We start from the raw sequence: 18,772 nt of genomic DNA on the forward strand, positions 1-18,772 counted from the left end.
TCACTCTTGTTCAGAATTTCACTGTAGCACACAGGAACAGCAAAATTTCCTTCAGAACCACAGTGTTCTCTAACACCAACTCTCCTACACAGCCTTCTCAGAGAGGAGATTTTAAGGAGTTTTGCCAAGAACAGCATCTACAACCAGGACTAAGGACAATCTATCTTGACTGACTAGAAAACAAATGCACTAAAATGCTACACTGCCCCTTCCAGGTGTTACTTCAATGAAATAGTCTTCTATCCTTCTTGTAGTCAGAACTACAGCAACACATACAGTTGTGAGAGTATGTTCTTTTTAGACCTGCGCATCTCACTTGCTGATGGCAAATATTTTGTCCACCACACAGACAAAATCATACCTTGTAACCAAAAGGCAGATAAAGGATTCAGGCTAGGAATTAACTGAGCAAGGACTACTCTTCTGAACTTCATCCTGACAGATACAGGTATTGAATTTTCTCTTTGCAGGAATTTATCTAGAAAGCCAAAACTCAGTTAAGATGCAAAATAATCTGAAACCAAGGGTCACTAGTGGCTCGTACGAAATACCCAGTTCTGATTTAGAGACATCTGGTTTTATTTACTTTCTGTAATTATCTTAAATGTATTTTGCAGCAAAAAGGAACTCTATCCAGGACTGTGAGTCAGCCACAATATACTCTATAAAAGGTAAACAAAGCAAATTGCTATTGTGTATTCCAGAATGGTTTATCTTTTTAAAGTTGTCTTTGGGCTTTGACTCTTTGGGGGCAGAGTTTTGATAGCAACAGTTTCTGCTTCTTGAGATATTCACATGTGCTCAAAAAATATATATTCAAATTCCAAACTCAGTGTGACACTGCTGGCCTTTCTTGAAGCAAAAAAAAGTTATGTCAGTATTTACTAGTTGTATGTTTTAATTCTCACAGTATTCAGCAGTATGGAACCGTTCTGTCTCAGGCAAAAGATTAAGACATTCAGCACATCATCAACTTGGTTAGAATCAGCTAGAATTTCTTTTTTCTTCACTATCCTGAAGACAAACCTAATAAGTCCTATTACAGCAGAAGTTTTACTTATTTCTGTTTAATAAAGGCCTACACAGAAAACAGTTTCTTCTGAAACTTCTGTGCAGGGTACCCAAATGCAAGTGGTGGTGAATGATGTTGCTAATTGTTTCAGGAGATGCTGCCAAAATAAACTGGCTTAAATAACTCTCTAAAAAAAGATATAATAGATCTGATAAAGTAGACTAACACTCTTGTAACACTCCAAGTCTTGAGTCAAATTGGTACTGCCTTCAACACTTTTAAAAAGTCCAGGCAAATCTGCAGTTCTACTGCTTTCCATGAGTAAGTCTGTAATGCTGTTATATGTTACTGTAGAATTCTGTACTGTGTATAGAATTTGCCAAATATTTCTAAACTGCCAAATGCAGTACCTATTGATACTGAAATTATAAGTACATAGCACCTGCATTAAATTGAATGAAGTTTTTAAATGATGCTGTAATGGGAAACTTAAGGTGAAGGTATCTCCTCAAAATGTTCTAGGAAGCAGAATTCAACAGAAGAAGAAAGCACATAAGAGGAGACACAATTAAACATACTTCACTTGTTTGAAGATTACAACACTCCATATTGAAAGAATCTTGTTGCCATTCTACTTTCGCAGAACATCTAGTTATAAAACTTAAATGAGTGCTTTACACTAGAACTGACAGTATGAAGTTAACTGACTTTCCTTCTCCTCTAGTAGTTCTAGAAAATTAAGGCATAAAATATATACTAGAGCCAAAATAAACCTATTCAGCAAGTGAAAAAAATAAGGCAGCAAATAAACCACCAAAATTCCAGACAAAGCACACATGATAATGAGAATCTTTGTTAGAGCTAATACTGGGTATGCACATGCCAGGAAGAGCTACAGATTTTCAGAGAGCAATTTCAGAACATCAGAAGGCCACTGCTAAGTTTAAGAAATACACATTCTTGGTGGAGAAAAAACAATGTAAACAGATACTGTTACAGTACTTACACACAAAAATCTCAACCACATTACTCTAGAAAGCAACAACAGTACTGGGGCCGAACTGCTCTAAACAATACAGTAACAGTCAGCACACACACACAAAAAACTGAATCCAGAGGGCTTTGTACAAAATCTCCACAAACAATTCACCGAAAATTCCATTTCATGTCAAGATCTTTCTGCAAACATTGCAGTGACCAAACTTCAAGTGATAAATCCATAAGAAAATATTTAGCACTGAATAATAAATAGCAAGTGGCCCATCTAAGGAGGTGTAATGAAAGTCCCCCCAGAGAACTTAAATGAGTTAAGATTTCACTGATCTAGGCACAACAAAATTCCTGTACTTAGATACTGATGCTTAACAGCTTAAATAGCAATACTTAATCACTGTAAAGCATAGACCAGTTGATGCTATTAAGAGTTTTGAATAATGAAATGAAAAGACCACTGATTTGCTCTTCTGGCAGATTTAAGACTAAAATATTCTTGTTGTATTTAACATTACCATCAAATAAGTGACAATAGACCTTCCCACCAGCGTTTATGGAGAGTGCCTGCTCATTCCCTCAGACACACTATAGGCAAAAATCAGCCACAGCATGAGGGCAGAGTCAAATAATGCACACTAGTTTATAGTGTGCAAGTCTTCAATAACAGGTTATCACCATTCACATTTCACACATTTTACACTTAAATTTACAGTAGATATAAGAAAAATATACTGCCACTGTAACTCTTGCAGAGCAACAATCTAATTGGTATTTTCTAGGTGGTTGTGATCCTTGTTCTGTAATGTTTCTATATGAGGTTAAGAGGCAAAGCAGAAAAATAGTACCTCGTCCCAAATCAGTTTTTAGGACAACATTATCCCAACAGAAATATACAGCCATTTTGAAGGGTATTGCTCTCTTTATTTCTAGAAATGATACTATAAATTTTCAAGGAATGTTAAAATGTATTCCTTGCAATCCCTTTGCAGAATTTTTAATTGTCCAGCATGTGGCTTATATTGATTCAGTTATTAACTAGTTATCATAAAATTTAGGTGAGATCCCTAGCTTGCTATTCTGTAAGACTCAATATGCCAAGTGGTTTTTGGAAGGCACAAGAGTTTCAGCTTACTCCTGAAGTATTACCTAGTTGCCACAGCTAAATGGCAGTGACCTGTGCTCCTCAAGTAAAACATATCCTATTAAAGCCCACTTTGAGTAGTCTTAGCTATTTTCTGGTAATATTCTCCCATATATAAGCCTACATTTGTCACATTTTAATAAATTACTTTAAGGTCAGTCTATGGCATTGAAGGTCAAAAACACACAGATGACAAAGGAGTGACAGAAACAGAACATATTTATTTGTGTGGGAGTGGGGGAATCTCTCCCATCCCAACAGTAATAAGCTTACTGTTATTTCAAAGACTGTAATACCAGCCTCCAAGGACAGGATAGCCTCTCAGCTGTCCCAAGACTAAAAAGAAGTTTCACATTGCACCATTATGAACATTAATCACTTTTTTACCCCTCCTCAAAAAAGTGTTTGCAGGAGAACCGCATACCTTGACTTTGACAAGCCTTTTTGCTGTCTTGATCTTGGCTTCACAGAAGGCTCCTCTATACTTCGCACTCACATCAGTGCCCACTGTGAGATAGGGAGGCTCATCAATTGCCTGGAACAGAAAGGAAAACAACTGCTTTTTAATTACTGACCACTGGAAACACAGCTACCATAGTCTCACCAATTTCTGTGGACAAAGTATTACAAAACAGCCCAATTAAACTTAAATTGACAGCAGTAGAAACCCAGAACACAACACTAAGCTAATACAATTAATATAATTGCAATCTCGTAATATACAAATATGATCTCCTGATATAAGATCATAATAAACTGATAAGCATCACATAGTCTTCCAGCCTCTGCACCATCTGAAGACACAGCAGGTGATCAATTCTGCTGCAATGGTGAAGACCAACCAAGTGTTCTACTGTCTCCTTAAATTGCCTCAAGACCTGACTAAGTCACATGAAGACACCGATGTATTTCCCTCAAATAATTAAGGTTCATTTTTTATTAGTAAATAGAAAAACTCTGAGGAGATTCTGCTTTTTCACTTTTGAATAAAGTACATGATAAAGGTGATGCTCATCAGGAGAGCAGCCCATGGGCAAGGTACAATAGGAGACTGACAGAGACTAAACACATAATGAAGGTGAAGGATCCAGACAAAAGACAAGGTTTTGCGACATGAAAGAGAGAATAGGTGACAACCAAACAGGGAAGTAAGAAACAGAAGAGGTGGAAAATAAGAGAACATAGGTCAAATCAATATACTGAATAAGATCATGAAGGCACAGTTCCTTCAAAGGAAGTCCATCTTCTCTCACACAACCTCTCCTAACATAATATGGGTGAGGAGATTCCAGATAACTGAACCACTTATGAAGTATCACTTCATAGACTCTAGGTCAGAAGAGGGAAGGCAAAGGGTGACATGCAAGAGGGGTGAGGTTTGTTTTCAAGAGCTGCAAGCCTCCATGGAGACCCAGGCAAGAGCAATGCAAAGAGATTTAAGCCCTTACTGAAGCCACATTTTTTTCTGTGCCCCTACAGATTCAAACACAACTTACAAGGAGTATCTCTGGCACATCCAGGTTCTCTGTGGGAAAAATATAGAGATAAATCTTCACAGGCATCAGAGACTGATACTATTTGAGACTGAGGTGTTTGCACTCAGCATCAGGTAATTCCTACTAGCTGCTCCCAGTTCCAATACATCAGAAGGCATGGAAGTGTGTACTTGAATGCTTCAATGCACCATTTTCAGACATTTAAGTTCTACAAAACTTGAAATTAGATGCTACAGGGTCAACTCCTTATTAATTATGCTTTTTACAGGGACTCTGTTCCAGCCTCTCTCTCCCTTTCATTGGCAGGCAATAGAATATATTTCTGAGTAGTATTAAAATCATTATCAATCTGCAGTTGCTAAGACCATCAGAAGCATGAATGCACTAATGAACTTGCTCTCTCCCTGCATGTGTGGTACATGACTGCATGCAGAGTAGTAGGATATACTGCGCTGGTAGTAGTATATCCATGAACACCTATCCTTTCCTAATCCAGGCTTAATACCAATAAAACACCACTAAGATTAACAAGGAATCTGTCAAGTGTGTTGGATTCTGAAATTCATTCCCTCCTTGCTTGCCCAACAGTACTTGCCTTTGAGGCAGGCTGCCATGCTTTTCTCTTGCTGCACTTCGATGGATGCTGAAAGAGGGACTCAGGTGTTGATAAATTTGATTTTAGTCAGCACTCACACTGAACTGAACCAAGAAGTGGCTGCTTCCCACAATATGAATCTGAGCAGAGGAAAGCAGCAATGTATTCTCTTCTAAAACAGTAAAGCTCTAAAAGGGGAACATCCCTCCTGCTTCACTGCACTCTTTAGTGAAGAAATTAATTCACCACTACAGGGGTGATACCATTTCATGACAGTTCATCTTCCAAAGTTAAAAGGAACTGTAGAGTACTGAGATTACTTTAACAAGAGTGACAGACCCCAGATGGGTCCACACAGATGCATACAGCTGTGTTTCTACTATAAACAAAACTTAAAGAGCTGGTTTGTTAGTGTCAGTCTATACTTCCCTATACAGACAAAAGAATTATCACAAAGACTAATCTACAATGTCAAGGTGAACTTACAGAAAAATATGGAACACTTTTTCTTCAATACTATTGACGCTAACTAAAACAAAAAAAAAAATTTTGAGCACCAAGATAATCTGAAGCTTTGGTCTTTGTTTGAAAATTTATGGCAGAGGAACAGACAAGTCAACAACCAAACATTAAGGAGGACTTTAAATTCTTAGAAAGATCCTAACTACCAGTATTGTGATTACTTTATCACTACTCTAACTTATTCTTAACAACTTCTTCCAGAAAGAATATTCATTCAAAACCAGTATATGTAAGAACTTCTGTTACTAACACACAAGTTAATTTCAATCTCTATACTAAATCCTTTGAAATTACTCTTATTCCATTCAGTGAAATTAGTTAATATTTACTACTCTAAAGAACTTCAAAGAATAGCAACATATGGACTATTTCATTACCAATGTAGGTATGTTTACTAAAAATACAGTACTGGACTGGCTTTTGAGAGAAAAAATTATGTAATTAATTTCTTTAACTACCACTATAGATCATTATATACTCTAAAACAATATCTAAAATCTTCAATGGATACATACTGGATTTTTTCCTGCAATTTCATTATTCCATTGAAAGACAAATTATATGGGCTTTCCCTCTACACAAATCACTTAACTGAAGTTTCCAAGATACTTCCCTTATTGTGACAGAGTAACAGCTGAAAGTGGCAAGTAAAAATAATTAGCAGAATGTGATGCATCCTAGTGAATACAAACTAGAAAAATAAAAGTAATGATCAGAGTGGCATTAATTTAAGATAATTGACTTTGTCATTCTCACCAACTCTGAGTCACCCATTCTCAAGTACGTTTTATTCAATTCCACTAACATCAGAGGGATTAAAAATTAGTATACAGCTAGTTTTACCTTTCTGTTATCCCTTCTCTGCTTTGTGCTTATGTCATTTATTAAATGTCCTTATGCTTAGACTGAATGTATATTTGCCTATTTAATTTTGACATGTTTTATCAGGATTTGGCTTTATTCTTTTTTCAGGCTTTTCAGAACAGGTTTCCAGAAAAAAAAAAAAAAAGAAAAAAACAGTATGCTAAAATGCAGCTAGAATTTGATAGTTAAGTAATCGTGGAAGAAGTATAGCAAGCATACTGAAAATATCTTAACAAGAATAATTGCAGTGATATTTAAAGGGAAGGGGGTCAACCCTGTAATACAGAATGTTCCAGGCTTCCTAAAATTCTTGAAGGCCTCTTAAAACAAAACTGCACTAGGCTCATACATTGCTGTCTCAGCCTTTATTTTTAGAAGATAACGTGAATTGGCATTTACATTTTATATCTGAACATAATCACCCACACTTTATAATTTAAAGATAAGAATCATTGTTTCAGAAGCATATCAGTAAACTTCTGTCAACAATCAGTAAACTTCTTAAAATCAGTTTACAATCAGTAAACTTCTGTCAACAGCTAAACTGAAAAGTATGCCCAGCACATGCCATCATTCATGTATGAGATCATGAACTTTCACTCCGAGCAGCTTCAATACACACCCCAGGATATCCTGTCAATGTTTCTATGTGTCTATATGTACTCCTTCGAAAATCTCAGTTCACACTGGAAGGAGAAAAGTGAAGCTGATGATAGTATCTCGGCTTGTTCGTTTCCTTGTTCAACTACTGCCAGGAGACCGGTATTGAAGGTCTTCATGGAGACCACTCACCCAGCAGGCGGTTCCAAGAGGAATCAGTATTTTGTCTGCAAGAATGACCGAGGCCAGGCTACCGAAGGGGAGCCAGCCATCCGTCCACACACGGACACCAGGGGAGGGCTGTACCAGGCGGAAGCCCGCGGCCGCAGCCAGGCGGGGGCTACGAAGAGGCTGTTTTGGGAAGAGATCGGGATGAGCCCTTCGCCAGCATTCGTTGCGGAGGGGGGGGGGGGGGGGTGAGCGCTACCAGGGCCGTTCGAGCAGTGCCCCGAGGAGCTGGGGACAGCCGGGCCCGATGCTCCAGCTTCGGCAAGGCCGCCGGAGGAAGACGGCGCCTGGGTGACTTGCTCTGCTCATTCGGGGGGGCAGGCGGGCACCAGCAATTCTCCAGGGAGCTGCCGCTTTAAGGGGAGGGGCCGGAGCCGGGAAGCTGCCAGAAGTTTCTGGCTGCACGAACCAACCCCGAGCGCAGCCGTCCACCCTCGCTCTCTCTCCGAAGGCGCCCACGGCTTCGGCAGATTAAGTGCGGATTGCCGTAAACTAAATTTGTCCCCTTAAGGCGATTGCCGAGTAAATCTGCACGCAGGGCTTCCTGGGAGCCTGCCGCTGCTGCAGGCGGGCACGGACCACCAGCACTGCCAGCTCCCGGGATCCGGCCGGGAAAACGTGCGAGCGGTGCCCGCGGCCCTGCAGTACAGCTCCTCCGGGACGCCGCTGGAATGCGCCTGGCGTTGAGTATCCTAAATCATCGGCCAAATTACTATGAAAAAAAGTTCCGGCGCTGTCTTGGGTGAGCAAGAAGGGATAAAAAGAAAAGCATTTCCTGCAGTTTTGCACTTTCCATTAGGAAATCCAAACTAATTGACAACCGCCATGCTACTACTAGCACTTAATTTTGGTTTGTTAATGGGAGTAGGATGAAAAGTTTCTCTCCTGTATCAATTCACAACTGCTGTGCGCGCAGAGGAGTTGCAGCACAGGCTGCCGCAGCTGAAAAGCTGGTTTACCACTTAAATAAGAAGCAGTCTCTAGGTGACCAGTCAGCAATTTCCCCCAATTCAGCGGTGGAATTTTCTTTGGCAGGAAAAGCAGGCTGCTGGAAGGGTTCTGCTCCAGCCTTCGAGCTGATTATACCTGGAAGGATTGATGAATGGCTAGATGCCCACATCATAAAACAACCTGGACATCTTCTGAATTTAGATATATACATTGGTATTAATAGTTCTGGTCCTCCATGTATGAGGGAGAAAACACAGAGAGGGAGACCTCTCCCAGATACTGTGAAATCACCGTTTTAACACTGCAATCTAAAATTGTAGCATCATGCTTTTACATACATTTTAAAGCTGTAAAGAAGTTGGTTTTCCAGCATTTTTTTTTACCCACATATATTTTTCCATCTACATGGGATGAAATCATCCTCACGTCTCTTCTTTCATCTGTGCTGCATTACTATATTCAAATTCCTTTGTAAGGTCTGTCATGCCATACAGCAGCTGATAAAATTGCTTTACATTGTGCTTTGCCCATAAGCGCATCTACTACAGTGCGTGTGAATGTATTATTTCTATCTCCTAATCTGTATTCTTCTGCACTGTGCACAGGATGTTCCAAGTAAACCACATGAAAACAAGATTAAGTATTCAATCTAGAAACATAGCAGACGTGGTTCCTACGAAAGCCTGCAGGACTGCTTTTGGAGTAATATACAAAGAGAAAAACCTTCCCTCAGTATTTAATGTATATGAAATCTGAAGAGCCAAGATTTCAGTTTGCATTAAATATTCAAAATTCAGCATTTATCTACTCTGCAAGACTCTTGAGTCAAGAAACTATATTTTCGCCAAGCACAAACCACCCCAGCTATCCCACAATGAGTGAAAAGAAAGGACTGATTTTGAAATTTTAAGATTTGTTTAATTTCACTAACCGAGGTTCAGGGAAAGCTTGTTAAAGATTCAAGACCCTCTCCTCCTGACCCTGCCTGGCATCCAAATTATTATTAAGTTTCAAAAGAATCATCATAAGGCTCAAAATCTGATTTCTTTGCTCACCCACAGTAAGCATGAGAAGCAGTGGCAAAACTTTTTTCCTACTGCCTATGGTGTTTTGAAATTATTTTTCCAAGGGAAGTATTTTCTCATTGTTTTCTATAGTCCATAATTTAAGATGGAAACACAGTTTGCAAGTGGAATCATTACACACATACTTGACTATTCCATCAAGAGTCATCCCAGTCCCATAATTTAGTAGGAAAACTCACCAATAATACCCCACTACTTCAATCCAAAACCAAGCCAAATCTTAAAGTCCTCTAATAAAGAGGAAAAATTTCACATAGCTGGAACCTTAAATTCCCTTTCCATCCTGCAAAATTAGCAGCCACCTCAACATCATTCATTAGGCTTTCAGAAGCTTTTGGGGCAAGGAAGTAGCACTAGAAAAGACTCAGTTTTAAAAAACATATTTCTTTTTTTTTTTTTAAACGAGTAAATTCAACATCTCCTAGACAAGTTCTAAAAAAACATTTCCATGAACACAGGTGAAAAAAACACAAACATGTAAGAAATTTCCTCCCCCAATACTGATGCATTTAACATACAGATTATTACATTAAATACTTTCAAACTGCACTAAGTTCCACCCAACAGCAGAGATCCACCTACACACTGCAGAATCAATGTTTTAATAAGCAAAATCACAGTGTAATTAAGAGTGCAAGATTTTGCTTACAGTTCAACCTGCTGTAGTTTGGAGGATGTTCAACTTTATAGTAATAGCAAATATCTTCAGGAAAAGGTATTATAACACTTCTAATATACTCAGTTTTGCAGATAATAACTTTATAGTTGATTTCAAATACATTTCTCATGTATTTTCAGAGCAACAAGGCAAAGAAACTTCTAAAACCTTTCTACAAACTGTATCACCAAGGCACACAATTCCTCAAAGGCAAATGAAGTATCTGAAACAAAGACTAAAGCCCAGAAAATAAAAAATTCCTTTTAAAAAAGTAAAACAATTGGCCTATCATCCACCTTCCAGAAATGAGAACACCACAACAGGAAGAAGGAGGAATTTTTCTGAAACTTGCAAACTACAAAATAGAATAAAAGGCAGTGATGTTTTCCACATGAAAGTGCTACTACATGAAAGCCCAAGAGTATGAGTGTGCTTTGAGCAAATTTTCTTCTCACTGAATAATCAGATTTTTACTTGCTTTTTGGTTTTGTTACCGTTGTACATTTCACAGAAAGGCAGAACTATTTTTTATATATATATATAAAAATTTATGAAAGAAAATGGTTCCATTTTATCAATATTTGCTCACAAATCAAAATTATGGTAGGAAACATCCTGACCAAACATTTACAAGTTAAAGGAGGGGGAAGGGGAGTTCTTGTAATGAAACGTATTTCCAGTTTCAATTTAAAATCTACAGGAAGTTTCAAGTAACACCTCACCAATTTGTAAGCAAACATTATACAGCACATAACTGTGGCAAAATATCATCGTTGTCTATCCTCTCGACCAAGCTGGAAGTAACCAGAGCCTAGTGCACTCATGTCTGGAAGCATTAAATCAACTTCTGACAGCTTTAGTCTTCCCTACAGGTGCAAAGCGGGTATTTTCTTTTATTTCAAATTATTCAGTTTGATCAGTCCAGTGCCAAGCTTATTTAAAGTTCTTAAAGACTTGAAAGGGTTCAAAAGCTGATTTTCCCCTCCAAATAGAAGTGAGCTATGGAAAGGATTTACAGTTTCTAAGATCATGAAGGACCAAGAGACCCAAAACAAGAAATTCAATTCAGTAATCACAAGTAACACTTCTTTTATTTATTATATCTGTATTAAATGTAGAATGGATTTTCATTATTTTTACTTACCCATGTAAAGTTGAATTTTTATGGAACTAATTCCTTTTTTTTTGAACTATAAGTTGATGAATAAAATTATAAAAACATTTTAACTCTACCAAGAGAATGAGAAGTAACAATTTTAAGATTTTAAAAGTTAGTCTATCCTAATCATTGCCAAAGAGCAATTCAATTCTCCATCCAGAAATTTACTAAGTAGTGTAATTTCCAAACATCTAAACTGTAATTACCTCATTTCCTATTCAAAATAGAAAATCCAGAAATGTGACTATGATTTAAAAAATTACAGCATTTAGGTATTTTTCACCTACCATACTGAATAAAACCCAGTGAATTCTGATTCTGTTCCTAATTTGGTCACAGACTTGGTGCACCATGATGTAGCCCAGCAGGCTTGTACCGACTTTCAAGTCTGCCAAATGGGGGTAATGCACACCTTACTCAAAGGCAAGTAAGTATTTTATGTTTCTCTATAGTACTTTCAGACCTAAGAATAGAAATCTGTATTCTTTCTATCAGTATATCACTTTATTAATTTTTTATTTAATAAAAACACTCCAGAACTGCTGATCAAGCTCTCTAAAAATAATGCCAATTCTTTACAATTCCTTCTGTAGGTCTCTTGTTCTGTACTGCTGAATGACTACATGAAGAAAATATATTTTGAATGCCTGCTCCCTCTGTTTATCCCCCTAAATATAAAATATTTCTTTAAGTCAATTATTACCATAGCTACCAGATTGCATTTTTTTCCTGTAAGGTTTAGCTAAATATTCAAACTATTTAACATTATAGCTTAGTAGTGTAAAATGGTACAACTTCATTCATTTTGGCCAGACTTTTTTGGACATTTCAAGCTTGAACACTGTTTCTGCATACATACAGATAAAAAAGTAACAATTAATTTTAAATAAGGAGCTTCTCGATGAAGACACTTAATCACAAATATTTTAAAGACTACTTTCACATTTCCTGTGTTTTGCGCAAGAACCAAAATTCATTCTAGTATGGAGAACTGCAAGTTAAAAAAAGGAAGCAATCAGTAAAGTGTTTGTTGTTAGCGGGTAAAATAATTCAGCAAAAAATATGTTCTCGATACCTGTTCAGCACTTTAACTAAGTTAAATTCAATTTTTACGTTGATAAACACCCTTTTGCCAACTAAAAGTTTCAGGTGTTGCTTAGGAGCGTTATTTAAAGTATTGGGTCTGGAAAACGTGCCTCATTTTTTTTTAAATGTGCCACAGTTCTGTCTAGAGATGCTGCTCTGAAAAACCTGGGATGTTTCAAAGCACTGAAAAGAATGATACACTAATTATATGCTTGCACTCCAAATGGATTGGAAAAAAGATCATTTGATAGTTTAATCAAACAGACCATTCCAGGCTGTTCCTGAGCAAAATGATGAAGTGACTATGTAAAGTCTGAAAAAACAACAGTCAAATGAATTCTCAAGAGAAAAAAAACCCAAACAAACCTATTTTTAAAACAATTTGATAATTCTTGCGCATTATTTCTATTTCCAGTCATAGACAATTTAATTATTGTTCTCTTTTTAAGAAGTTAGTTGCACGGTAAATTCAGTATAACAGTATACCGAACAGGAAACTCTGTGTATGTGAAATGACTTGTCTGTATTCTAGGTAACTGATAATAGTGGTATTTCAGTTGACAGAAATATTTTTAGGTAGTAAAACTAGCAAGAGCAAGATCAGTGAACAGATACTAAAATCAGATAATTACCTAAGGATGCTGGTTTTTTTTTTCACTGAAATTGTGGCATATTAAGATTCTGTTTATTATCATTGATTTAAAAAACTATTTTCTGTTCTGTAAAACTTTAGAAGCAAATTAATGCTAAATTGAAAAACTGAACCTTAAAAAAAACCACCAGCAAAACTCAAAACCAACACCCAAAAAAACCCCAACCATAAACCATGACTTCTTTTTCTGCAGATACAAAATAAAGTTTCTTGCCTTGGTTTGCTTCCACTGTTTGTACAACACTTTCTAAACTGTCTATGAGGAAGAAAAAGGGGGGAGGAGTTATTTTTGTTCCTAAGTCAGAACAGAAAGGGAAAGCTGAAGGAATGACATACAATTCAAAAACCCTGAGCAGAATGAGATTTCTGAAACACCAACCCAAGTCAATTCACTAAACACAGCTATGATCTTATTAGTCTGACAATGTTTAAATATGTACTGATAAAATTATATTCCAAAATTCTAAGCATTGAAGATGGTTTTTTTTGTAAATTTGTATGAAATCATGACTGCAGCTGATTTGTAATTTAATATAAAGTACTTTTTAGAATCCCACATTAAAAGTTTAACACATTAAACACATTAACACATGTTAATAACTAACTACATTTAATAACACATTAAATCACAACATTAATCTGGTAAAAAATTAATGTGTTGCCTCTGGATTTGGTTTTCACCCAGGAGAATGATGGGGGAGTACACAAAAGTAATGCCAAACCTACACACGGCTGTCAAACAATACAAAACAAAAAACATAAATACAAAACAAAGCGAAAAAAAGAGAAGTTTTCTTATTGAAAACCAATCCTTCCTCAAGACACATTATTTAGTAAGTTAAGCCAAACCAATTTGCACATGAAGGCTGTGCACAAATCCAAGCATTCAGGAACTAGGAACTTGTGCATTGTGCTTCTGGAGACAAAATTAATTTGTAGCAGAGGGCCAACTGTACACAAGAGTGTACCAAAAGTATGGTAGTATAAAATGTCTAATGTCACAGCAACACAAGAAATTTTAGACAAGAGAGCGGATTTTACATCTGCCATGCTCCCTCCACTGCTGCATAGTAATTTGGTGTAAAACTGCTGGCCAGGGACAAGACATTTAGAAAAGAACTATAAAAATTAGTTTTGGAAATATCTGCAAAGAGACTGAAATAACTTCATCTAACCACTTTATTAAATGTTATGTTACAATGGATGACATTCCTGGGAAAAACAAACAAAAACTTAATTACACATAAAAGGTTGTCAAGGTCGTTCCTCTCAGCAGGATCATTTTAGCTGTATTATTCGTAACAGGTGTCCATAATACCTATTCTTACATTTAGGAATGAATAGCCCGCACTCTGCAGTGCTTACAGGCTTTCCTCATCTAAACACTCCTCGCTACTGTTATTTCTTGTCTTAGCAATATTGCAGATGGAGACAAGTGTACTACTGCTTTGTAACTTCCAAGAGATGCAACTTAAGAGTAATCCAATTTTTAAAAGAAAACAATAACTTATGGTGTAAATTTTATCTATGGGTTAAAAAAACCCGAAGTATTTATACTTACCTATAGGCCCTGTATTTTGAACTGTCCCTCTGGAGTTTGATCTAATTGGACACAGGTATGGCCTACTTAATTTCAAAAGAAGCAAATACAATTTCACACAATTTTCAAGCAATACTTTAACATTTCAGTACAGCATTTGCCTTTCTGGCAGAAATATGACATTGCCTCATGTTCCATTTATTTTTTGGCTATTTTTCTGAGGACTTCCCCCTCAGGAGGTGGAGATAGCATGCAGGAAGTTCCATTTTCAAAGGCAGTGAACTACAAATGCAGCATGTACCACACCATGAAATTGGCAAGTGTTGATGGCTCCCCAGCTCAGCCTGCTGGCTGCCTTCAGCCCCAGACACTAAAACCTTAGATGAGAAGGCAGCAAAGTTCTCCATTCAATGTGCTGGGAGTCTTGACTCATTGACTAAAGCACCAGCCTCACTCTTCCAGAGGACCTGAACTATTGCAAATTCATGACATGAAGCACATTAGAGGAGGAAATGAGATGCCTGAACGAGTCAGGAGTGCTTGCAGATAGGTTCTGAGCCAACCATCCAACAGAATCTACCCTACTTTACAAAGTACTATTACCAAATTGTTGCTGCCCAGTGGACAGAGCACCCATTGCCACATGCCGACATTTATAATACAAAGGAGACTTCCACAGTGCCATCACTCGCACTGAGAAGTATCACAAACACCCAAAGGTTAGCTGGAGTCCTTCACTGGATTTGGCCTATAGTGTCAGACTCAAGTGCTCTTTCATTGCAAAGGAAAAAAACAATATTGCAGGGACCTTTAACCTTATAGTCTAGGGCATTCAAAATCCCATTTTGAATCTTCATCTTCAGGATGAACAGAGTTTTTAGGTTTAAAAAAAGGATGTTAATATGATGTGTAACTAGTTGCTTGAAGAGATCATAAGATCAATTAAAATACTCCATTCACTTCAAACCTTTAAATCAACAGTCTTACTAAATACACACTAAAAGGATGATCAAGCAGCTTTTGAGGTAACAGGTCAAACTAAGCTTAATATCGCTATAGGTATTCACACGCAAATTCTGAATCAACAAGGAACTCCCACAGCTAAAACAAAATATTTTCATAAAGGGCAACTACAGAACATGAAGTCTTATAAACAATTACCTGTGCTTGTCAAGATTCTGTGAAGTGCCGCATACACAAAACAACCTATCAAAGTAATCAGAAAAATCACTCAAAGAAATACCAGCTTTACCACTTCTGATTTGTGCTGATGTATGTCAAAACTCATTTTGCCACCCCCAGACACTTGTGTGATGTCTCAGACAGACAGGAAGTATGCACATGGTTTCATCTCTGGTTGGAGCTCAACCTACCATAATACTAATTTTAAAAATACTCTGTACACAACTCCACTCAGCAACAATCTGTTCATTTCTTTAGTTTTAAAAGCTCAACTGTTGCAGTCAGTCTCCACTTCCTCTCAACAAATTATGCAGGCCAATGCTGGCTGCCTTGCCTTGTACTTACATTCATTGCTCTGAAATCCTGCAATCTTGTGGCTATAATAGCTGTGCGGTTTTTAGCCTCAAAGACATCCCATTATAATGGATCAGAATTTCATAATGTATTTTTCTTAGTGCTTACAAAAACTTGGTAACATAGCTTGTTTTTAATACAGTTTCTTATTAGATTTCTGCTGTATTTGCAACCAAAATACACAACTACCTGTATAAGAATCAAAATATGAATGTTTTGTGTAGAATTATGAGCTGACAAATGGCAAGAAGCAAAACAGCCTGACTGCTACAGAACTGACAGGAAACTTCTAAAAATGTAAGTGCTTTAAAACCTAACTGGTGGAAAAGTATATAGCTTCTTTATGACAGAAATCTAATCAAACAGAACTGTTCTAAATGCAAGTCACACTCATTTATTTGTTTTTTCCTGGTTCCTCTGAATAATCATCAGGATGGAGTTTTGATCATTATGTAAAGTTAGAAAATCAGTTTAGTAAAAAGGCTTGAACCTATTTACTCCTCTGAGAAAGCCAGGAATGCTAAGATAAATATTCTAAAATCTCTGTCTACCTGCAGGGAACAACAACAACAACAAAAAGTAGTGATCAAAAATAAATCCAATAAAATTAGTTTAAATAATCAAAGTTGGTGACACACACTACCTACTGCCAACAGTAGTTCTTAATTTCTGAAACTAGGAAGGGTGGGGGGGGGAGATGTGTACTGCTAGATGCTCAGCACCAGCAGTTAAAACAGATGGTGTGTTCTTTCATACTTCTTTTGTGAGTGAAATTAACAACTTACAAGTGTAAAAGGGGAAAGCCTAGGCCCTATAAATTCCAATCCAATGAATGACGATGCCTCTCCCTGTGCATCCCTCCTTTTGCACTTGTTCTGATACACATTTGATTTGGCACTAAAGTGCTTCAACTCATGAATTCACTTGTTTCTGTTACTTTTGCTAAATTGCAGTTCTTTCACTTCGGTACATTGTATCATTTCGCTGCAATATCACACAGCAGCATTAACAAAGTAGGAGCAGATAACTCAATGGACAAATTGGCAACCTGCCCCAAATGACAAGATGAAGTAGTACCCCACAATCATTTAGAACTCGTAAGATTCTTGCAAAAAACCCACAGAAATTTCAAAACTGAGAAAATAATCCTCTTCTTTTCCCATGGGTGTTTGATAGCATTTTCTGTATTTACCTTTTCATTCCACACTCTAGCACTTAAATTTCTTTTTTTTTCCAAATTGCAAAAATTGAATGTATGAGGCTCTTAGCTGGATGGGAAAAGATTACAGTTACCATCCTACCTTTTTTTTTTTTTTCCTGTAATATCTTGATAGTCAAGCTGTCTCTTCTTCAAATGATCTGAGTGTCAAACAAACAGCTCTTGGTCAAACATCTCCACTAAAATCCTGAAATGGCTTTAAACTGGCTGAAAGCACTTCAGCACTGGAGTATATGCAAGGTCAAATACAAGTTTGTACTCAAAGTCTAATCTACTTGGATAGCACTCAAAAAAACAGTTAATGTTAAGTTTTTTCCAGTACACATTATTTGCAAACAAAGCAGATTAACTGAGCATTCTCTAGGAATGCTCTAACTTTATATTATACTTTTATAATTTTAACTTTATATTATACTTTTATAATTTTTGTAGAGAACTAGTAAAATGCCACTACCATTAGATCACAGAACTAAACAATCTTTCATTAATCTGTGTTTGTAAAATAAGAAGTCCAGTTGTAAACTGAGAACTGATTTCAAGATTAATTTCAAAAATTTCAGAATTTACCACAAAAGAGGCACTTTACTTAATTCAATTTATAAATGGGATCAGTCCTGTCAAAAATCACTGCTTGGTTTGACTTTCCTGAAAAATGCGATATTTAATGTACTGTACTACAGATAACTTGTATCAAGATGATGATCCAGTGGTGAGGCAGTCTTTAGAAGTCCTTTAAGGAGCAGAGATCTACAGTAGAACAAGAAAATTAACCAGAGCCATACAGCTGGACAAGCGAGATTGCTCACAAGTCACTGCCTTGCACAGAGTAACCCCATTAGGTTTAACAGCAATAGCAGACACTAAGGCATACTTGAATCCAGAAAACCTGTTTCAGGTTACACCACACTGGCAAAGAGATCAAAATATGAGAAAACATTCTTTCAGCCCTCTCATGGTCTTGCATGCATTTAACCCAGGGATTCCATTAGCACTGTTTGACACAGCACATGCACCCCGAAGCACTGCAGTTACAGGAATATGAATATGCAGACTTTCTCCCTCTTCACAGAGCCTGACATTGCAATTAAAAACATCAACTGAAGGAAGGGTCAATATCTCTGCAAAGGTAATTTCCTTCAATTACACCTCTGGCATCTAGTTTCTTCTGATAAATTCAGACTTGGTGAAGATACAGTCATCTGAGTCTCCAGTTCATATATATTAAATTAATAGCATGTAGCACAAAAATACCTTACCTACAGAAAAAACTCCACTTCTCTCTACCAACTTGCCTTTTGCTTTTCTCCTGGCTTCTCCAAACCGGTTGTTTTCATCCCAGACAAAGTGCAAGGCTCAGATTCACTAAGATATAAATACAAGTAACAGAACCTGAAGATGCACTTTAGAGCAGGCAAACCAGGCTCTCCTCTGCTTT

The 18,772-nt window shown here is 37.1% G+C and overlaps 1 protein-coding gene and 1 long non-coding RNA gene across 4 annotated transcripts in view; one reads left to right on the plus strand and one right to left on the minus strand.

Annotated features, from left to right (window-relative positions):
• The window catches only part of ARID4B (AT-rich interaction domain 4B), an 87,919-nt gene that overhangs the window by 54,149 nt on the left and 14,998 nt on the right, over positions 1-18,772 (minus strand). For all 3 annotated transcript variants that reach the window (XM_053936931.1, XM_053936933.1, XM_053936932.1), the window contains exon 3: positions 3,571-3,681. In XM_053936931.1, coding sequence (XP_053792906.1) covers positions 3,571-3,681 — 111 coding nt within the window. The remainder of the gene's footprint in view (positions 1-3,570; positions 3,682-18,772) is intronic.
• LOC128784964 (uncharacterized) lies at positions 7,676-11,975 on the plus strand. Its single transcript, XR_008429700.1, has 3 exons — positions 7,676-8,193; positions 11,644-11,731; positions 11,898-11,975. It is a non-coding gene; the product is annotated as an uncharacterized LOC128784964 (long non-coding RNA).

Source organism: Vidua chalybeata, chromosome 3 (genome assembly GCF_026979565.1).
Source record: "Vidua chalybeata isolate OUT-0048 chromosome 3, bVidCha1 merged haplotype, whole genome shotgun sequence".
Classification (NCBI taxonomy): domain Eukaryota; kingdom Metazoa; phylum Chordata; class Aves; order Passeriformes; family Viduidae; genus Vidua; species Vidua chalybeata.